The following is a 23,230-nucleotide window of genomic DNA, read 5'->3' as shown; positions in this document are numbered from 1 at the left end:
CTTGAGGCACTCTGCTAGAAACCAACCACCAGCCTGACATTGAGCCGTTGATCGCTACCTGCTGGGCCCGACCTTCTAGCCAGCTTTCTATCCACCTTACAGTCCATTTATCCAATCCATATTTCTTTAACTTGCTGGCAAGAGTATTGTGGGAGACCGTATCAAAAGCTTTGCTAAAGTCAAGTATATCACACCCACTGACTTTCCCATATCCATAGAGCCAGTTACTTCCTCATAGAAGCTAATAAGACTGGTCGGGCATGACTTGCCCTTCATGAATCCATGCGGACTATTCTTGATCGCTTTCTCCTCTTCCAAGTGTCTCAAAATGGATTCCTAGTGCCTCAAAACGGATTTGTAGGATAGTCTGATTGGAAAGATTGTATACTTGGGTAGATGACCAGTGCATAATATCTTTGATAATGACTATCAATATTAGCTACTTAAAACTAAAAGGGAAAAAATATACTTTGTAATAAACCAACTTTCTTTTTGAAAATTTACATTTTACTTTCAGGCATTCTCAAGTATAACCAACCAAATTTGTGTTGATTTAACTTTTAAAATTGTAAACTTTTGTATATCCTTTTAGATTATTCCAAAACCAGCAATACCTACATAGGATCTATGAAGGAAGTCATTGAGCAGAAAAAAGTGGCTGGAAGACTCAAAAGGAAAGCGCCTATAACAAACAAATATCCAAAAGCTAAAGAACTTCAGATTGTAGACACCAGTATTACCAGTGACCTGGCGTGTCAGTCATCAGACAGTGGCCCTGATCCTGCTTCAACCATTAATATTGGGGTGCTTAATAGACATGAAAAAATTGAAACAGAAAATGAGCTGGGATCATCCTTACTGTCACTAAATCAGAAAGAAAGTGATATTTGTGTGAGTAATCAGACCAGTGAGGTGCACATCAATAATCAGACCAGCTATCAGCAATCTGAGCCCAGTTTTATAAGAGAATGCACTTCACCTGTAATTATAAAATCAAATTCTGTTTTGCCACTACCAAATACTAATATGCAAGAAATTAATAGCATTTCCACATTTGATACATCTGACGAAAGTGAGAGAGATGTCATAATAGAAAATGAACGTGTACTAGAAAGTAAACATGCTTCAAATAATTCAGAGGTTCTTAAGGAGCTAAAGTTCTTAAATCTGCGGGACACTGGTGGAAGTGGAAATACTCTTACTGAATATCCTTTTACAGACTTCACAAGAGAAGGAATACCTGACAGTGATGTCAGTGTTAACTTCAAAAGGCTTTCAAGAAAAGGCAGGAGAAGCACTGTCTATATTTCTGATGTTGAGAGTTTCTGTTCTAAAGCACTTGGAAACAATCTCTCTGATACCTTTTCTAATGAGCAAGAACCCCAAGTAGAAAATGACTCTCAAATGTTTAGTGATCTGCATTACTCTATAGAACAGTCCTTTCTGAGGATGAGGGAGGATGGTGAAAAAAAGGTAAGACGCAGTATGAGGCTGCATAAAAATGCAGAAAATGAGGGACTTGCGTGGATTAAAATACCTGACAAGAACTCTTTGTCAGATTCTGCTTGCAAATCAAGGAGGACAGTGTATGCATCCATCTTTAAAGAATCTGAGAACATTAATCAAAGACCAGAAAATTGGATCCAATGCTCAGCTTTGGGGAAAGAAAACAAGGAGTCTGGTCCTGTTGCAGGCAGTCCTTGCAAAACGCGGAGGAGGAGGAGCATGTGTGCCTCTACTCGAGAAAATATAACTCAAACACAGAAAAGGAGAAGGGCAAGCCTTGTGTACAGTGACAAAGACTACCAAAAGGAATCTGAAGTGGAAGTATCCTTTGAGAACCATCCCGATGCCTAGGCAAATTGGGCCATCCATTTTTAAAAAGAAAAAGGTCAGTATTTTAATGGTAGGTTTTCTTTGGCTTTAATTCAGCTATCTGTGTTACACTACTACTAAATGATACTTTGAATTACCTATTTCTCAGGTCACAAAGAAATTTACATTAACAATCATTTTACTTATTGATTTGCCAAGCAACTTGAATTATCCTTCGGCTTGGCAATTTCAAAGTGCTTGGGGAACCAACTGAGGAAAAGCAAGCTCAGCTTTGAGGGTACAGGCATGTTAGTTGGCAATGATGGTGAAGTTTTAATTTTTTAACGCTAGGAATCAGCACTTCCTATTACTAGCAGAAATGGCACTGAGTCGCAAAGCAACGTGTTGAAATATTTCTTATAAGAATACTGAAAGCTACAAGGATTAACTAATTGAAGCAGTAGTAAAAGTTGTAACAAAAGTAGTAAGAGTAAATACACTTTAGTTGCTACAGGTTGGACCTCCCAAAACCAGGACCTGCTTATCCAGCAACATCCGTGGTGCGGCAGCCCTGACAGCAGGGCCAGGGCTAGAGACACAACAGCTGTGGCAGCCCCAGTAGTGGGGCCAGAGATTAGGTAGCCCCGATAGCAGGGCTGAGGCCAGGACTGTCCGGGCTGCTGGGACCACAGCAGCACAGTGGGAAGGTGTGGCCTGCAGCGGGGAGGGAAGATGTTGTGGAGAGCTGGTAGCAGGGGACCTCCTCTGGTCTGGCAAATTCCCTCGTTCGGGACTGGTCACATCCCCAGGGTGCCAGACCAGAGGGGTCCAACCTGTAATTTGCGAAATGCCAGCAACCACACGTGGCTCTCATCTATTGTGGGAAGAGAAACAATTTATGGATCAAAAAGAGCAACTTATATTGATAAACTATTGAGGGGAGCTGGGAAATAATTGATTCTTAATGATGTTGGTTCTTGACAGAGCAGGATTCAAAACCTAATTCCATTCTATTTAGAAGGCTAGATAGCCTTTAAAAACTGAGCTTGTCTTACTAGTTAAGCCAGTGGTTTTCAAACTACAAGTCACAACCTAGTACTGGGTTGCAGAATATCAGGCGCTGGGTTGTGTTGCTGCAGGGTGGTCAGGTGACCAGTGGGGGGGGGGGGGGGTGCCTAATCGGGCTACCTGCCTATCCAGGCACCGCAGACTGCGCTGCACCCCAGAAGCAGCCAGCAACAGGCCCGGCTTCTAGGTGCGATGTGAGAGAGCGCACAGGGCTTCACACACTGCCCCTGCCCTGAGCACCTGGGAACCTGTTGCTGACTGCATCTTGGGTGCAGCATGGTCTGTGGTGCTAGCCTGAGCACCCCAGTTCCACTCCTGACCGGGAGCCACGAAAGATAAACCCCTCCTCCCGCAGCCCTGACTTCCCTCCTCCTACAGCTAAATCTCTCATCCTCAGCCCCACCTGGGAGCCCATATTCTGCCCAAATTATGTTGGGGTTGCAGGCATCAACAATTTTCTTAACTGGGTCGTGAGAAAAAAGTTTGGAAACCGCTGAGTTAAGTTATGATGGCTTCAAGAATGTCCTGGAACTGTAATTGTTTGAAGAGTTGATCTATCCCATCTGCCAAATCTAACTTTAGAAGTTGCTTTTATAAATAATTGCTTTTGAAATCCATGTAATTCTTTTTCAGATTTCAAAAACAAGCTAACAAATAGAGATCTTCCTGCCAATAATAAAATGATAAAGGCAGCTCCTGCTGGTGGGCAGACTTTGCAGAACATGGGGAGACTTTGCTTTACCATCTTGCACCAGCAGATCTGGAGCCCCCTCTGCTATGGACTTGTGTCTTTTACATTCACGCGGATCATTAAGAAATCCCAGTTTCTGCAGGATTGATTAATCTTTACTGTATAGATCACTTTTAATGTTTTAATGTTTAATGTTAAACTCCTTACAAAGGATATGAAGGTGTCCAGAAAATGAAGTTCTGACCTGCATAACTGCTTTTGAATCCTTTAAATCTTTACTTGTATTGGGTACATATATACACTGCTCAGTAGTTGACTTACTATCTTACTGTTGTCTTATTTCTAGTGTGAGCTAAAGAGTGAAAAATGTTAAATATGATCTACTGAACACAATCACTGTTGTTTTCATTTTTCCTACTATATTGCTTCAACTTTAAGCTGATGCATGCTAACTTTAAAACAGTTTCTTAACATTGAAAAATCATCTGTTGTAAACCCTGTTTGACCATTTAGAGCCAGAATAAAAGTTATGTACTTTCTGTAAAGTTAGAAGATCACACTGAAATGCTATGTCTGTTTTATCCTATCTGCAGAGACCAATATCCAGTCTTTCAGAACACAAAGAACTACTCGGGGAAACTTTCCAAGAAACATCAAAAAAATTGTGTTTGTACTGTTGATTTCAGGGACAGTTCTTCATCAGGTCTCGTTCTCTTTCTTGTACTGTTTCATCTTCCCTCTTTCAGGTCTTGATTAACAAAATGTTTGCACATTTATCTGCTCTTGCTGTCTTTTGCATTTTTTCTGATGTGAACTGTTTTCTAGAATGTAATAGAATATGCTCTAATATTAGCAAAATTGAATATTCTATCACAGTGAACATTTTAGACTTTGATTTAGAAGGTATGAGCTTATTCAATTAAATTTTGTTGGACTAGCTATACTGTTGCTTTACCAACAGAGGGCAGTGAAGCATGAATTTTGCACAGGGTTAGACCTGATAGACAAACTGGACTTGTTTGTGAAAACTGTCATGGATTAAAAAAAATCTTTAAAAAATAGTTCCCAACCAGAAGAATGAAATGTCAAAATGTTTAAAACAAACTGGTCATAGAAGATACACTTGATACTCTTATTTTATACTTAATTTTCTTGCCTATTTCATACCTTGTAGAGTAGAGTTGGAAGAAATAATTTATAGCTTAAAATAAAACTAAATTCATCTTATGATCAATAGCACATAAATAAGCTTGACTGTAGTAATTATGAGAGAGTTTACTATATGAGAGCCCATACATAGTCTTTTCTTGCAAGACTGGATGTTTCTATTGGTCTTGACTAAAAATTTATTTTTTCCTGGAATATATTTTTCAGTAGATACTTAAGACAGTTTCTTTTATATTGTGTAAATCTTCCAATGCAGATCTCTTACTGGAATAGCATGAATCTGTATTGCAGAATTTGTTCAGTTGCTGGGAACATCCTAATGTCTGTAAATACTTCTGGATACACTCTCCTTGTGAGAGCTGTATATCTTTTTCTTACATAAGATACTGAAATATAAACAGGTTTTGTTTCCAGCATAATTACCCCAGGGATGAGTGGTCATGGTTAAAGCAGTTGGGTAGAGGACCAACGTATGTTGTATCCATATCCTTTAGATCAAGCACAGGGTTCAAGCCATTTTTGTTGTTGGAAACTGATTAGTTGCCCACAGTTAAATCTTTCTTTAACAAAGATTATAGGCAATATCCAATTCCTGAGTATCATTTACTTTTATTCAGCCTCTCGGTTGCTTTAGCATTTAAACATGAGTGGAGATCACTGGTCCTCCATTATAGAAGATATATTCAAATTATACACTTCTGCCTAAGAGAAAATAACGAACTTGAACATAATTGAGGACTAAGACTGGGATTTGCAGGGGTTAACTGAGCCTAGAGATTAGAACCTGAGGATAGGTTAAAGGAATTTTTGGACTGCAAGAGAATATAATGAGTCGCTTAAGGTTAGATGGGCCACACTTACTGGGAACAAGGATCATGAGACTGTCCTGGTGTTGGAGGATCATTGGATTTTGAAGAGAAACACAGATTCTGAGACAGGAATCTTCACCCATGCAGTGCATGTGTATGTGTGAGGGAGAGAAAGTAAAGTGTAAGGATTTTTTTATCTCAGAAATGCATGCATATAAAACACTGCTCCTTTGAGAAGGGGAAGTGTGTGTATGTAGACTCCTGGAGCCATGTGCAAGCCGCAGTGTGGTTACCAAGCTTCTGAGTAGGAACAGGAGCCAAGAATTCATCAACCTGCCTACATTTTTCACAAAGCTGAGCAATGAGAAAGGGCTAAAGTGTGATGTGGAAGGAAATTTTAGTTTCATGTTTTTAAAATGGTGTTAAGTTCTTTTAAAGGATTATATAAAATTTGCATCTCTAACTTAAAGGCAGCCTATAATTGTTTCATTGCATGGGTTTTCTAAGATGAAAATTTAGGTAGTATGGTCCAGGGGGAAGTCAATAGGCTTTGGCATCAAGATAATCTGGTTTTGCCACTTATGGCCTTTTTGAGAGCAGGTTTTAAGTTGTCATGTTATGTCCAGTCAGCAAGCTCAGACAAATATCTATAGTTGAACCTCTCTAGTCCAGCACCGTGGGGACCTAACCAATGCTGAACCAGAGAATTTGCAGAACTACAGGAAGTCAATATTGTCTACCAGTATCACCAACATTTCTACAACTTACTAGGCTCTTACAAGACTTTTAGGGATAAATTAGAGCTAAATAACAGCACAGAACACTGAGAGCCAGGACTCGTGGCTGTAAACAAACGTAATGGGACCACAGGAAGCTTGGCCACCCTCATGATAAGTGGACATCCCACTTATCTAATGGACCAGAGAGTACCAGATTAGAGAGGTTCAACCTCTACCATTATTCAGAACAACACAATCAGACTTTTATAATGTGAAAACCTAGGCTTTAACTTGACTAGTGAAGTCTTGACTGGTCAAGAATTTTGTCTTGACTGGAATTGTAAAAGGTGTTAATTATTCAGACTGGGCACCATCACAATTTAAAATCATCTTGACTTTGGCTCTGCTTGTAAGTTCTTGGGGGGCAGTGATGGTTTTTGGTTTTGCTTTCTTAGTACAGTTCCTAGTACATTGGGATGCTAGTCTGAGTGAGGTCAGGTCTACACTAGAAAGTTAGCCAATTTCCATTAATGTAATTTATTCTATGCTATCTCCTAGAACTGGAAGGGAAAAGTCATTGAGTCTAGTCCCCTGCCTTCACAGCAGGACCAAGTACCATCCCTGACAAATTTTTGCCCCAAATGGCCTCCGCAAGGATTGAACTCACAACCCTGGGTTTAGCAGGCCAATGCTCAAACCACTGGGCTATCCTTCTGCCTGCATAAATGTGTGTTAGGGCTATAAAAGCCATGCTGGCAACTTCTACCCCCCCCCCCCCCCCCCCCCACTTTATACCAGCACCAGAGTCCTTTTGTCAGTATTGCAAATGGTCTGACCAACCTAGCAAAAGGGATTCTTTTGCATGTATAAACTGCATTTATACTGGTAGAGCAATTAGGTTCCAGTTCATTATTTTCCTCTTACAGCTCTTTCTGAGTAGACAGAGGGGTATATAGTTAATACATCTTGTATATGGAGAAGTGATTTTTATCATTGTTTAAATGCTAAAGCAACTGGGTGGCTGAATCAAAGCAAATGGTAGTCAGCAATGGATATTCTATAGACTAGGCCTGAGGCTCCTTGGCGCAGTATAAATAACTATGCCTTTTCGCCAACCCATTTCCCCGATTTTGCTTCACCTTTCCTGTCTGTATAATGGGGATAATGCTTTCCTGCCTGATACGGGGTGGGGTGGGGGGGTAAAGGTTTTGGGCTTAGGCCACTGACCCACAGGTAAATCAGTTGAAGGCCACACAAGTGAAAAGCAAAAAAAAAAAAAAACCCCACCTCCACATTCCCCTCGCTCAGGGCTAGTCTAGTAGATTTTTGTCTTCTCCACACACACACACACACACACACACACACACACACACACACACACACCTCCCCCCCGAGAGTCTGGGGTAGAGCCAAAAATGAGCTTAATTTGTGGGACAGGTGGCTGGGGAGTGAGGTCTGGGCAGGGAGGGTGTGCAGGAGTGGGTTGGGGGAGAGTGGTATTGTGTAGAAGCTGGCTAGGCAGGCTGGACGGAGGGAGGGTGCAGGAGCAGAGTGGGAGTGCTGGGTCTAGGCAGGAGGAGGGCTGGAGTGCCAGCTCCCCACTGCTAGGGGAGCCCCAAGCCTCGTAGGTTCCCCAGCCTAGCCTCAGAGGGATGTTGTGAAGATTACTTAATGTTCCAGTGAAGTTCTACAATACATTCCTAGAATGTAGCCATTCCAACCATAGTCATAGCTAGAGTGAAGTATGTATTGCTGAATAATAATCACATTTCTCAGATTCCAGTGTAATTGCGACATAGTGACTGATTTACAGGATAAATGTTTCCTGGAAATGTAATCATTATCTTGCCATTATATTGTAATTACCAGCTCATTAGTCAACTGTAACTATGTAAGGAAAGAGTGGTTACATAACACTTTACCCTATAATGTAAAGTGTTAAATTATAGTCAAATACTTGACAACTACCTGTAGGGGATGCAATAAACCATGGGAATTTGTTTTCTGCTGAGTTTGTTTTACCATCAGCATTGCATAAAGAAGAAAAACATTGAGCATGAATTCTTTAGAAAATGTGACTATGCGGAATCAAAGAGAAGGGTTGGAATCTTAGTATAAATGTTCTGCTAATGGCAGCGAAGTAGTCAGTTATCTTTCCAGAAAACTACACTGCTCATAGAGTAAATGATCTAATTTACTGTTGATATGCAGTAAATCACTGTTCTTTTTAAATCTAGCAAAAATCATTCTAAATTTCTGAAATACAAAATGAAGTAAAAATTAGTAATTTCGCTATTGCTCTAATTTACTGATAAATGGTGGTAACAAACATCCACTAGTTTTTACCTGTGTTGTAATTAGAAGTTCATGGATTTTAGGGACAGAACATTTTCTACATTACTTTATTGTCATGGTTTCCTTTCTCTCTTCTAAATACCTGTTTATTTTAAAAATATGCCTTACTGCTGAAATGCTATGTAGAAAATGTTATTGTACCTATTTGTGGAGCACTAATTGGCATCAGGCCATCTTGTTTCCTACTCTGCTACTCCCCCTGTTGGCTTTAACAATCCAAGCTATTAAGCAGTCTACCCAGATCAGGGTTGACATCTATTCTGTGTCTGGAGGTAAACAAAGGATATTCTTTCAGCTTCATTAGAAAATCTCAATTATATTTCTGAATACTACAACAGTACTGATAGCTTGCTAGTCATTTGAAAAGTAGTAGTTATTAAATAATGAAAAGGATATGTTTGTTTCATAAAAACAATAATAGTTGAGTCTTTAACTGGCACATTTTAAAAGTAGGTAAGTAGCACAAAGCAGGATGCTTCAGAGTAGGAAAGGTGGGATCTGATTGTTACAGTTCCTGTGAGAAAAGTACAGCTTTATCTTTGATGAGAAAGCTAATGTATTAGTTTTGTAATTAAGTCTTGTAAATTGTGCAGAACAGCATTTAACTACTTTAACCAAGCTTTGGACAAGGAAGAAGAAAAAACACTGCATTGGGAATGGAGGCATGGAACATATTCCCTAACTCAAACCTGAAAAACCTGGTATTAGTCTTGGGTTATTGCCAATGACCCTTTGACTCCCATCTTCCTGCCCCCTGCACAGATTTGGAACTGGTCAGCCATTTTTGTTTTTGGAAGGGAGAGGAGACAGATATAATGAATGGCTTTTATTGTGCAATATTTCAAATCCTTTTGACTGTATTTGGATGGGATGGAAAATGTTCTACCCTGTGCCCTAGCCAAAACAAACAAAACATATTCCCTAAACCTGGATGTGTGTTTCACTCAAACTGGCAGTAGTCAGAGCTCTACTCTCACCAAGAATTTAGTTTGACAATTTTTAGCCCTTGTTCAGCTGAATGACACAGCCAAAGAAAATACTTGAAAAAATATTAATATATTTACAGCTTATAGGTGCCATTTATATTTTCAGTTCAGTGTTTAGTTTAAGAAACTCCATTAGTTGGCCTATATTTTAGATTTTTTTAATTAGTTTCTCTTATCAGAATAGTGAGTCTGAAAGAAAATGTTTTATGTAACTCCCACATGGGTGATAAAAAGCTGAGATTCGAGGATTTAAAAGTTCAGGGGCTACCACGAAACTAAATATTCTGTGGACCCAACAAACTAGCAGTAAATGTCCTTGATGGAAGCCTCTATACACTAGCTTCCAGCTCAACTAACTTTGGTTTAAGTACCTTCTTTATTGTACATACAGCCTTATTGCTATTTTTTGGCATTGCCGATCAATTTAGTGAAGAGGTTGCACTGTGTAATCAACATAATTCAAGGAATGCAACATGTTTTATGACCTAAACAAACTGTAGTTATTAACTTTTAATGTATTGGCACCTATACCCAAAGGCCTCTGGGTGCCGTAACAATGCAGATTTAACCATAAATTATCAAAATAGGCAGCATTCCCGACCGCCCAAAACCAAAATCTTATATCCCTGACGTCCCACCCTTGAAGCAAAAATCCCTTTGAACGAATAAAATATGAAACTCCATTGAAATGTTCTTGTTATTAAAATGAAACACTTAAAGCTCTTTTTATGTTCTTTAATTATGATCTTGTAGACAAATATGCAGATGAGGCATCTCTTAAAATCTGGAATGGGAATTGTAAAAACAGATTGTGAGATCATTTAAAGAGAAGTATCATGATATAATGGACTGAGCATGAAACTGGGAGCCAGGAACTCGAGAGTTCTATACTGTGCCAATGATGTGCTGGGTAGCCTTAAGCAAAATCTTGAATTTGAGTGCCTCAGTTTCCCCTCTACTTTTTTATTGACTAATATGCCAACAACCATAGATTCTGAGTGCAAGGCAGGGGTTTAATGCAGTCACGCTCTAAATCAGTTTTGTCTTCAGTGTACCTCGTGTACCCTTTTCCCCTATTCTGCCCCCAATTTGTCATAAATAACCTACTTAGAGTCAAACAAATGCTTTGCTAAAAGATGTATCTTGTTCCACATACGGAAGGTCAGTTCCGCTGGGTTCTGGTAGTAAATAATACTTGCCTACCTCACCAAGGCTGTGTGGGAATTAATGTTTGTGCTGTTCTTTGATGTAAAGTGCTCTCAGCCTTGCAAAATTATTGTGAAATTTTAATTAGGCAGGTACAAAAACTACTTACTGCTAATGAAAAAAGTAATTTTACTCTCCCATCAAAAAGAAATATACTTGCCCCTGGTGCTTTATACAAGGAGAACCTGTGCAAGGTTAATATAAATGCTAGAAAAGGAACAGCTCGTTTTAGAGAGCCAATGCTTAGTTGTTTCACAGGATGTGAATGGTGATTTGACCTTGCATGCTCCATGAGCTGGAGGTCAGTTTAGTGGGGTTTAAATGTGGGGAACATCCAAAAGGAGGGACAAGAGAAGAGGAAGCTTGTAAAGGTGTGGGGAAACATCCAATTTTTTTTTCCTATTACTTTTTCACTAAGGGAAGAATGGTTTTGGAAGTCTGGGTATTAACAGCGGCCTGGTCTGAAATAAGGGTGGGATTATTGAATAGTATTTGAGTCTTTAATTCCATTTGTCTTTCTACCTTAGAGGAAGTGGTATTGGTTCTCAGTAAATTATGCTTGATACCATTCTACTTCAATGCTCTGTACAAACATTGACTGAGCCTCATACCCTGTGCATGGGCTATTAATCCATTTTAAATTTGAGCAGAAGTGTAAGCAAGTGGTTAGATGACTTGACCAAGGCTATAAAAATACTTAATGTCAAATCTTGGACAAAAAGCTCATGAGCTCATGGGTCCTTCCCTCCCCCTCCCCCACCAGCCCAGGCCCCTAAACTACGTAGAAGTCATGTATGCTCATATTCAGTTTCTCCTTTTTCCATCCCACAGGTGCCTCCCCACCACAAGGTGCTGCTTTTCTCTCCACAATAAAAAGAGGACTATCTTTCTTAAGGACCCTCACTACACTGCAAATGCCCCCCCCCCCTTTCTACTTCTGCTTGTTCTCTCCTACCTGAACTCTTTATCAACTGGACCTAAGATGTTAAGTGCCATGATGAGACTGCAGGCAGAATTAAATGTGTGGTTTCATACTGAGGCAGAGAATAGCTGAAGCCTTAAATTCTTTTCATTTTTATTAACAAGGAAAACCTCCAGGTCTGAAAACTCCTTTTTCATATTCCACTAGAGATCAGTGGAAGATAGGGTGTGTAGGGGGAGGAGGAGAACCATTTTTGTATAAATCTTAAAACTTCAGCAATGGTTTGTTTCTGTATATTGTAGCCTGCCTTCCTTCTGCTTTCAGTACCTAATGCAGTGCACTAGTAAGACTATGCCAAAAGCTGTTTAAACAATATTAAGATGTTTTCTTCAAGCTTCTCCCTAGGAAGATACTCTCTTTCAAGAGGAATGTTTTCCCAAGAGCATTACATCATGAATTGATTCAGTTTTTGCAGTAAGAAATTGGACCAAATGCTGGAGATGATCTCCTGGGGAAACATACTTATACTGTTAAGTATTCCCATCAGAAAACTTAGAAACTGCTTACATATTACTATTCTGTCTACATTTAGCCTTTCACCTTACTGCAGCTGAATGGGTTTTTTTTTGTTTTAAGAAATTTGAACCCTTTTTGTCATTACTCCCTCCCCATATCTTGTGAATTGAACTGTGGCAATAGATTCTAATACTTTTGACAGCAGTAGTGAATCAAAGTGTGTGTCTGAGAGGGAACTGTTAATGAGATTGCAAATATGAAAGCTTCCTTGGAAATGTTGAATTTGGCTTTTGCATGAACATTAATGAGGAGAACGTTTTGGAGAAGACCAGAGGCTGAAAGGATTTGAGTGGATTTATGGTATGGTCGCCATATGAACAATGTCTGTGCTAGAATGGTATTAGATTTCCTTATGTTTACAAAATGGTTCCACGTGAAAGATGGGATACTTGATAGTATATCTCTTTATCAGCAAAATCACAGCATTTTTGCCAACAAGAAATATGATCTCCCTACATTTCAGTAAAAACTTAGAAATGGGGTGGGGGGGGGGGGGACAATGGGCTCTGTGTAATATGAAAGTTTACTTTGTGTATAAAAGAGATTGTGAACTGTTAGAACTCTGCCTGGTAGTTTCATAAAACTGAGCATTGTGCTTGCAGCCAAGATAATTAAAAACCCAAAGGCCACTGAAAAAAGCAACCAACTTCAAGAGATTGAATTTGACTCTGTGGGTAAAATGGATCAGGAAGATTCCTCATTTCAGCCTGCACAGCTGCTGAAGTACAAGGTAGAAGCTATCCATCAACAGGCTAGCTTACAAGAATGTACTGTGGGATACAGTACCATTTCTTAACAACTGCTGCCCAGATTGAACAGAACAGAGAGACAGAGCTGCGCATGCTCTTGCTTGGAGAGGAGCCCTTCAGAGCATGGTGGAGAAATACTAACATGCAAGGTTAGGGAGAGCTGCTGCTCTTGCCAACTCTGGTTCCGTGGAGGAAGATCGTACGTTAGGCTGCACTGGGCTATCTGGCACCTTTTCACCAGCTCTAAATTCACTTGAAAACATGAATGCATTCTTTTCCCACAACTTCCTGTGATACACAATTAGAGAAGCCTACAGCTTTGCCTATATTTTCTAAGTGCTCTTTGTATTAATATTTTGATGTAAAAAAGAGGGTTTTTTTAAATGCAGGCAGGCTTTTTAGGGTTCATAAGAAGGGCTATTAAGCTGGACCAGCTGTTGAAGCTTGGCACTGAAACTGACAACTAGAAATTGGCACAGGGTCTTAGGCAGACATTTTCTATAATATTAAGCATACATTAATTACCGTGTGCATTTTTTACTAGTTTCTGCTTATGGAATTGTCCAAAAAAAGGAGCCTATGTAACAGACCACATAACTCCGTAGGTAGAGGCTATAACCCATTATAGACAAAGGAAAGGCTCCTATTTTGTATGAGGCCTCATGTAAGTATTTAATTTTCAACAGTAAGGTCGAGGTGTTATTGTAGGAGCAGCACTTTGGCCAGAGCCTTAATGGTATCTGGATGCCTGACTCCTGTTGGACATCTTTGAGGTTCTGGGCCTAACACCCGTAACGTGAATCTGTGCTTGAACAGGCATGTGAAGGGAGAGGCTGTGGAAGGTATCACATGGATCTCATTGGAAACTCTGGAGTCTTTTTTATCCACAAAACAAGGAGAGGCAGTATACTGTGGCAGTGCAAACTTCTTCCTGGCCATTGTTTTCCAATATTCCTCATACTTGAGACTTCCAGGATATCTTTGGGGTATAAGAGGAATTTAATCTACATGGCTCATTCAGTTTCAGATGGAGTGGACAAGTTACACTAGTGGTTTTTATAACAGTGGTCCTGTGGCACCTTACAGATTAAACAAAATATATAGAATCATGAGCTTTTGTGGGCAACGTCCACTTCATCAGATGAATTGGAGTGGAAACAATAGAAACCAAAAGACATAGAAACCGAGAGAGAACAGCAGAAGTACCACCTGTCAATAGTAGAACCCATGTTAATGAGGCTACTTAAATAGGCTGGATGTGTTCCAGTTTTTGATGTGGAAATGTCAATGGCAGGAAAAATTGGTTTTTATGACGACCTTGAGAATCAAGTTGAGTCCATGTATATCATCTATTCTGTATAGAGGTTACAGATGGAGTGTCCACTGGACATATCCATTGGAATTCCTTGTGCAGGATAACAGTGTTCCTTTAATACAGAGACTTGGACATTGCCTGCAGTCTGAGACACACTGTCCTTCAGAGTTGGTACGTATTAGATGACTTCCTGGCCACGTTGAAGTCTAAGTAACTTTTGCTGTTGACATCAATGGAACTAGAATTTCAAACATAGTATTTTTAAATGCTAAATTTTAATTGGAAAAAGTCTCCTCTTTGGCAAGCATTTTCTCTGTCTTTAGCAGTTATGTGGATCTCAAAATACTTCTATTGAATAAATCACAGCATTCGTAAATATTTTACAGAAACCGGTTATTTAATAGATTGTAGTTCACAAATGGTAAAAAGATGCAAAAGAAAAAAAGTGCCTCCTTACTACTGAGCAAGCTTTTAAAATTGGTGTTGCTCACAACTATAAACAGATTACACCAAATATTCCCCACTTGATTAAGATGGATGGTTGTTGTATTTAGAGCACTAATTAAAGTTCTGGTGGTGAGCAAGAAAATAACAAATGAATCTAATAGCTTAAGACTCTTAAATTGAAGTGCATTTTTAAAAATATAAACCTTAATTTGATTACTATCTCCTTTGATTACTAAAACTCAAAGACTATCAATGATTATTATATTATATTACTTCATATATTCATACACACACACATGTTGCATTTCATCCACAGTACATAGTGATGCAGGGTCTCTAGTTCTCCCTGTGCACCAACAATTTCATAAGTTTATTTTGTAATGGAGAAACTGACCCTCCCCCCCCCCCCAAAAAAAAAGTCTTAGTATCTGTTCCAGTAAAGAAGAGAGAGCACTTTTTCTTTAACTAACTACCTTTAACAAATGCTACAATAGCAAATCTGCTATATGCAGACCCTGTAGCTGCTTTCTACTTCAGAAATATTTCATCTTTTTTAGTTTTAATAACTTTTTTAAAATCTGTCATGTTGAAAGGGGTTAAGGAAAGCACAGCTGTAGATCTGAGTAGAACAGTTCAAGTATTCAAAAGTGCAAAGTTTGGTTTTAAAGTCAGAAAATACCTACAGAATATAATTGCAATATCCCAAAATAAGATTGAAAAATTTAACAATACAGTTTTATGACAGCTTGATCTTTTCCATCTTCCATATATTGGAAAATATATTTTCTAAATAAGCTAAGGCTGGTCCTCTGATATAATCTAATACAATATAGTATAATTAGAATACAATAGTGGATGGGAGAGTTCTGGGTTGGCTGTTGGCTGGTTTAATTCCACCCTGATTTGTGACCTTGGCTAAGCAAATTTATTTCTCTGTGTCTAAGCATTCCTCTCTGTAAAACCGGTTAATAATCTCTCTTATATGGGTGTTGCAAGGCTTAATTAACTGCTTGCACAACACTTTGAGAGCTGTAGCTGAAAGGAGCTGTGTAAATAAATGTATATGGGGTTTAACTTTTGAGATCCGGGGTGGGGGTAGGGAGGGTGAATAGGGGCTTTTTTTTTTTAATTGCAACATTGTCTCTGTGCGCAAAGATGGAAGTGAAGAAGTTAATTTCCAACATTCAAGTGCATTAATGGTATGGCTGGTGAGGTGTAATTGACAAAAAGAGCCCAAATGATTTAAGGGTGGCACTGCTTTTAGGGGAGATAGGTGGCTTGTTCAGCTTTGTAAAGTCCTTAAGATAATGTCTTTTATATCTGATTGATTTATTTGATATTTATGCAGTTGGCAGTGGGACTTGAAATATAACATAAGCACTTCCTGAGATGTCAGTACTCCAATGTTAGTGGTCTGAACAAGGATGTAATTCATATCTGCAGGTGCTTACTCTGGTATCAAACACTTCAATAACATCATGCTTGTGGAATCCGGCACTCCCCAGTGTCCCATTTGTATCCTGATATGCCCACGTCTTTCCTATGTGTGTTTTTCTTTCTTAAGGAGCTCTCATTTCCTTCAATAGGATATGTTTTATTTCATCCTTTTTCCTGCATTTACTCATACTAATGTCACCGCATTCACTCGTAATAGCGAGGTTTGGAAATAACCCGTGTATCCCTGAAAACACAGGGTCTGAAATTTAATGCCTGGGATGCTTTGTTAAGGAAGAATGGATATTTAAGTGAAGGGAGGTAATAGCTTCTTTCTGGATTCTAATTACATCTAACAAGTGGGAAAGTGTGTCCAACAGGCTCACAGGCAACATGGATTCGTGTTCTTTTAAGCGGTGTTTGAAGAGCCCAGCGTGAAAGTGTTCTGGGACTGGATGGCTTTTATGCAAAGGAATGGAAATTGGACACCGTCGGGTGATGGAAAAGAGCAAGAAAAAAGTCCTACATGCTTTGTGGACTTGTTCCTGGGCTTTCTCTTAGGGATTAGTATGACTGGAACACAGGACAGGAAGCCAGGAGGGTGGGTTCTAACACTTTCTTGGAAAGAAGTGAGATGTAGTGGTCCGAACAGGGGACTGGGAGCCAGGCTCCCTGAGTTCTTTTCTTGGCTTTCCATTGATTATCCTCCAGATTATATGGCTATCACTTGTCCTTTTCATATCCTGATGTGGTCCTTTACCCTTCCTGGCTTTTACTCTGACGTGGCTGAATTTACAGTGTAAGCTCTCCAGAAAGGGACTGTCTGTATTTGATCTGTGAAGCACCTTTGCACATTTGTGGGCACTTATGCTAACGTGTGTGTAAAATTAGCAGTTCGTTCATTCTTGGCTCTTAGATGGAACTTTAAAGCAATGGAAAGATATTTTTTTAAAGATATCAATCAATCTTTGCAACCCTCCTGTGAGAGGGGGGGAAAATTATCCCATTTTACAGGTGGGAGAAACAGGCAGGTTATGTGTTTGGCTACAAAGAGTGGTAAGGTTACTGCTCATAAGCTTTTATGAGGTAAAGCACTTTGAACCCTTTGGATTTCATGCACTGTGTTGTTCGGTGGGTGGGGCTCCTTGCTGTGTGCCGTTAGCATGGTTCAGTCAGCCAGAGAAGTGTCCTTGCTTTAATAAGCCACTGTATTTTCCATTCCTCTTGGAAGGTCCCTCTCTTCAGAGGCCAGCTTTCCCAACAACTGATGGGGACTGTAGCTTTTCCCAATAAAGCAAATGAACAATACTGGACTCCCAGTTTGGTGCTCTTTTACCTGAAGGTTTCACGCAGGCAGTAATCTGTATAGCAGCTCACCTGGAAAGTCAATGGTGCAGTGGTAACATAGCACAAGGAGGAAGAAGTTATAGAATACGAGATCTACTCTGGAAACTGAGTGGCCCTTTTCAAAGATGCATGGACTGTACCAATACACCCTGCTTTATTGCCTGCTTCAGTGTACATGTTTGTTCTAGCATGGAGCTACAGCAGCTTGTGGTAATTAATAGTGATTGGGTTTGTGACTGAAGTGATCTGTACTTATTAACTTTCACATGAGCCCCAATCCTAATTTAGGCCTTGAGTATAAGTACTAGCTCAAGTCCTCAAGGCTTGGTACAAGCACAAGGAAAGGGAGTCCTTGCCCCTCAAGGATCCCATTCCTGTACATTTTAGCCACTGAAAAGATTGACACAACTGGAGGTAGAAGAATGGTCCTTTTTACTACAAGCACACAAGTTCATCCTACTCATGCTCAATGGAATTCCTTTAGGTGTCAGCCAGAGGCGGCCTTGGACATACCATTGAATTTTTGTTTTCATACTGCAGAGGGCAGCAGTGCAGTAACGTGTCCATTTTACAGATGGTTTAGGAGAGGCAGTTGGAGAAGTGAACCTTGGGTGGCCTAATCTGTCTTGGTTGGTGAGACATCCAGAAAACCTCAGCGGGAAGGTGCAGAAGTGTGAAGTATTAATGTGATTTCATTTTCACAGTTTATAAACAGCAAGGATGCAATTTCCTGTTTTCAGTCAGGGAAACTGCCTGTGGAGGCAGCTGCAAGTCACACTAGCCTATGGCAACTAGCCAGTTTGAAAAACAATTAGGTCTAAGCCTTTTCCCCCTTTCCCTACCCGCCCACAAAACCTTGCCTGCCATGGATAAAATTTAAGTTTGGTAAATTGTTATTGGCACTTGTAATGCTGAACAAAATATTAATCTCTTCCCTCTCCCGGCATCCACACTCTGTTTTCGAATTGGTTCCCTTTCTGGGTCAACTTGGAAAATAGGTACCAGGCCATGCTACCAGCAGCTGGGGACAGGAAATCCATGACATTAGCCCTAATGTACAATGGCCCTTTCCAGCAGAAGAATCCAGCTCATTTCCTCTCAGGAGCAGGTGGAACAACTTTGGCTGAGTCACAATTTAAACTGTTTTCATTCCTCTTTCTTTTGAAACCTCTTCACTGTTTATTTGTTACTTTGAATTGCCAGAAATTTAGTCAATCTCTCCAGAGAAGTAAATATGGTTTGTATCTAGTGCTTCAACTATAAACAGCCTTTAATTGTTTGGAAGGAGAATTTTGTCTTTCTCCATCTGCAAAAATCTATAGTTACTTTCAGTCTGAACGGGCTTATTTCAGATTAAAGGAAACAAGCAAACAAAAAAGAACAAAAGTAAAGTTTTTTTAAGACTACAGACTGTTTTCTCTGTGATAGGCAGTATGAACACCACATCTCAAAATGGCTCTAGATCTCTGTAGACAGCAGCTTAAGGATGCTCCTACCCGGGGAGAAAAAATAGGTATAACGGTTACCTAGCAAAATCCATCCCACAGAGCAGATGGTATGAATCAAACAGCAATACCGGTTTACAAATATTTGTGTTAACAGCTGACTGATGGATCCAAAAGAAACTCCATTAATACCCTAACCACCAGTTGAGGGAAATCCAGCTGTAAGTATTACCTTTGTGGGTAACCCATTTAGAATGGGCCTCTACTATTTACTTTCGCTCTCCTCTTCCCCAAACTGCTTTAAGGCATTCAGGCCTGGATCCAACTTGTACCATCCATCCCTGCTTCTCTAGGAGGAGGAGTACAGAGCAAAAGGAAAATGAAAACATTGTGTCTGAACAACAAACATCTGAGTCTCCTGAGGCTGCAGCCCAGACTCAGGTGTGCTAAGTTTCAACTTTTAAATTACCCGATTACTCGTTCTGTCCCCAGGGTTGATTCAAGCAAATCTAAGCTCTGTCCCTAGATCTAAGGCAGAAAGGCCGGTTTGTTTATTTCTTCAGGCTCCTGTCTTGTGCCCTATTGGGGCAATGAATTTCACAGCAAGGAACGTGAAAGAAATAAGGATAGTGCTTAGAACAGCTCTCTGTGTATATGGAGGTAAGGGACATAGAGATGGAGGTTTCCTGGCAGTATGGTAAAGCAGGGGATGACTTAACTCTGTAGGAGGGATAACATAATCTCTACTCCAAGCTGTGACAATCCAGCGACTGGTGGCAGATGTACCACTAGCATTTCAGCCTGTGCTTAGTAGAATGGAATTCCATAGACCAGGTGGCACAGGGTTTGATAGCATATTCACACCTAGCCTTCCTCTGACCTTGTGAAATACCATGCACTCAATGCTTCAGTTCCTGGGAGTGCTCTTACGTACAGCTATTTGCTCTAGTGCTCACTACTGTCACCTTTGACTCTCTTAAAGGGATTCCGGCCACCTTAACGGGATCTCTTTCGACTACATGTCCTCCAGAGTAGATAGAAGCCTCCTAAGGCCCCAACCAGCTGAGTTGGCCTCAGGCCAGATCTATACTAGATCCAGAAGGTTGGCTTAAGGTATTCAACCCCAGCTATGTAAATAATATAGCTGGAGTTGATGTACCATAAGCCAAGCTTGGCACTATCTTCACAGCAGGTGGTTGACCGGAGTAAATACACCCGTCAGCTTCCCTTATTTCTCGTGAATCTAGGAGTACTGGTGCTGACTGAAAGTGCCCTCAGTATTCAATTTAGTGGGGCTTTACTAGACCCACTAAATCAAACACCAGAAGATTGAGCTCCGGTGGGGCAAGTTGAGACATAACCTTAACAGTCCCTTGCAAAAATGAGTGCATGGGCTGGTTAGGGCAAGGCAACTCAGCCTTAGAAACCAGTTGCTTGCTCCTCCCTGCCCGACGGTAACAAGAGTAAGTCCCTTCTGTGCAAGCAAATCTCTCTTTTAAAGCAGTTTAATTTATGCTCTGCTGGGAACACTTATTTGCCCTTCTGGGAAATGGTGATTTAGTACTAGCTACATCACCTTGTCTGCCTATTCTTTAGAGAATGAATATTTGCCCCCTTTCTAATCTCTCCTTAATGGCTTGCCTGTTTGTTACACCAACAATTAACTCCCTGAGATCTTGGTCTCCCCAGGAATCCCAGGGGAAAAGGCTTGAATCCCTCACAGTCTGGATTCAGGCTTCTCCAGAATTTGGACCTGGGAGTTCAGTTTAGTCCACTATGTGGATAGGGGACCAGAGGCAAACCGCAGATCCAGCCTTTGGGAGTGTTTGGAAATGGTCCCAAATGTAGAGCAATAGCTGAATCCTGAGTCTGGTTCTGAAACTGGGGGGTATTTGGTTCCAGTGTTTTGCTGTGTGCCGCCTCGTTTCCCATCAACGGGGAAGAAAGAAGGAACAAAGTTTGCCCTGTGGAAAGGGCACTAGCCTACAGCTTGGATAGATTCAGGTTCAATTTCCTATGTGACCTTGGGCAGGTTACTTTGGCCTAGGTCCTCAAAGATGTTTAGACACCTAAATCCCTTTGAGCATCTGGACCTACCCTCTCTGTGCCTCTGATCCCTATCTGTGAAGTGCAGAGAACATCGCTCCCCTGTGGGGATGCTGTCAGCACAAATATACAACTGGCATATATATAGTATATAAGGTGTTATATAGTAATGCATATGCATAAGACTTTGCAGGATTAGTGTCTCAGGGCAGGTTTACCCTTACAGCACTGTAACTTTCTGGCTCGGGTCCGAAAAACACCCCTCTTCTCCCCCCTGCTCCTTCCTCTGCCCCCCAACACACACACACACACACACACACACCATGTTACAGCACTGCAAAGCACCCCAGGTGATCCAGGCTTGTGGAGGTGTCTTACATAGGGCTGTGACCATGCTCTCCTTCTGTTAAGTGAAGATAAAGCCAGTCCTTTTGGCTTACAGACATAACGGCAAGCACATGCAGAAGTCTTTGTGGAGCAAGACCTCAGCTACAAGGCAAGGGATTGGCTCAGGTGTTTGTACAATGCCTGGGACAACGGGGCCTTGAGCCTCTACTGTAATACACAGGCTAACACATAAGTAACACAATTTCTCCCACCTTTAATACCTGTATTTGCACATCAGAACCACTGAGGACCTAGCTAACCCACTTAATTAGCCTCATTAACACGAGTTCTACAAATGACAGGTATTTCTTCTGCTGTTCTATAGCTCTCTTAGGCTGTGTCTAGACTGCAGGGTTTTTTCAAAAAAAGTAGCCTTTTTTCGAAAAAAGTTCACCTGCGTCTAGACTACAGCCACGTTCTTTCGAAATTAAATCGAAAGAATGTGGCTTTCCTTTTGATAGCGGTAATCCTCATTTCATGAGGAATAACACTTTTTTTCGAAAGTGTTCTTTCAAAAAAAGGCGTTCTTGAATGCAAACAGGGCTTTTTCGAAACCGAGCATCCAGACTGCCTGGGTGCTCTCTTTCGAAAAAGCAGCTCACTTTTTCGAAAGAAGAGGTTGCAGTCTAGACACTCTTCTTTGAAAGAGGCTTTCGAAAAAGCCTCTTTTGAAAGAGGCTTGTAGTCTAAACGTACCCTAAGGGTGCATCTACACAGTACCCTTACCTCGAAATAAGCTACACTACTTAATAAACTACACAATTTGCTTCAGTGTTTTTTTGAAATAAGGCGTTATTCCGAAACATCCCTTCACCCTTGTGCAATGTCAGAATAGCAAGCCTGTTATATTTTGATATAATGGGCTTGCTCTTAAGCCGCGGAATATGTATTTTGGATACTGGAGGTATCCCGAAATAGCTCCACTATGTAGATGTAGCCTTAGTTTGTTATTTCCACTCCAATTCATCTGAGGAAGTTAGTTTTGCCCATGAAAGCTTATGATTCTATCTATTTTGGGTAGTCTTATAAGCCATGTCCACACTAGGAAACTATTTCAAAATTACTAAATTTGACTTCATAATTCCAATTTTTACAAAATCAAACTAGCGTGTCCTCGCTATGGGGAAGTCTCAATTAGTCCAAGATGGGCTCCGTTAGTGGGGACACACTACCTCGACTGAGAGCCCCAGGAAGCACTGTGGAGTAATTTGAAATGGCACTGGAGCTTCAACCTTACCACTATTTCGAAATCACTTTTGAAATTAGCGTTATCCCCTGAGGAAAGTGGGAGTACAGATTTCAAAATAAGTGGCTCGTTATTTCGAAATAACGGGCTTGGTAGGGGGGAAACTCTACTTATTTCACTTACGGGGCGGGAGGTATATTTAGAAATAAAGCCTTATAAGGCTACGTCTAGACTGGCATGCTTTTAATGGAAAAGTTTTCCGTTAAAAGCATTTTCGGAAAAGAGTGTCTAGATTGGCACTTTTTGCAGAAAAGCGTCTGTGCCAATCTAGATGCGCTTTTCCGCAAAAAAGCCCCGATCACCATTTTTGCCATCAGGGCTTTTTTGGAGCTGTCTACACTGGCCCTTTTCCGCAAAAGTTTTGCACAAAAGGACTTTTGCCCGAATGGGAGCAGCATAGTATTTCCGCAAGAAGCACTGATTTCTTACAGTAGGAAGTCAGTGCTTTTGCGGAAATTCAAGCAGCCAGTGTAGACAGCTGGCAAGTTTTTTTTTGGAAA

General features: G+C 40.5%; 1 protein-coding gene across 9 annotated transcripts in view; it reads left to right on the top strand.

The window, feature by feature from the left end:
• The window catches only part of CDCA2 (cell division cycle associated 2), a 30,695-nt gene extending 26,340 nt beyond the window's left edge, over window positions 1-4,355 (top strand). For 8 of the 9 annotated variants that reach the window (XM_075910684.1, XM_075910687.1, XM_075910681.1 and 5 more), the window contains 2 exons: window positions 593-1,891; window positions 4,168-4,355. In XM_075910684.1, coding sequence (XP_075766799.1) covers window positions 593-1,857 — 1,265 coding nt within the window. In that variant the 3' untranslated portion in view covers window positions 1,858-1,891; window positions 4,168-4,355. The other variant, XM_075910683.1, reaches the window with a different exon arrangement.
• The last annotated feature ends 18,875 nt before the right edge of the window (window positions 4,356-23,230 follow it).

The sequence above is a fragment of the Pelodiscus sinensis genome, chromosome 28 (genome assembly GCF_049634645.1).
Source record: "Pelodiscus sinensis isolate JC-2024 chromosome 28, ASM4963464v1, whole genome shotgun sequence".
Classification (NCBI taxonomy): Eukaryota; Metazoa; Chordata; order Testudines; family Trionychidae; genus Pelodiscus; species Pelodiscus sinensis.
Note: the sequence above shows the minus strand (reverse complement) of the source record. Positions and strands in the feature narration are given on the sequence as shown.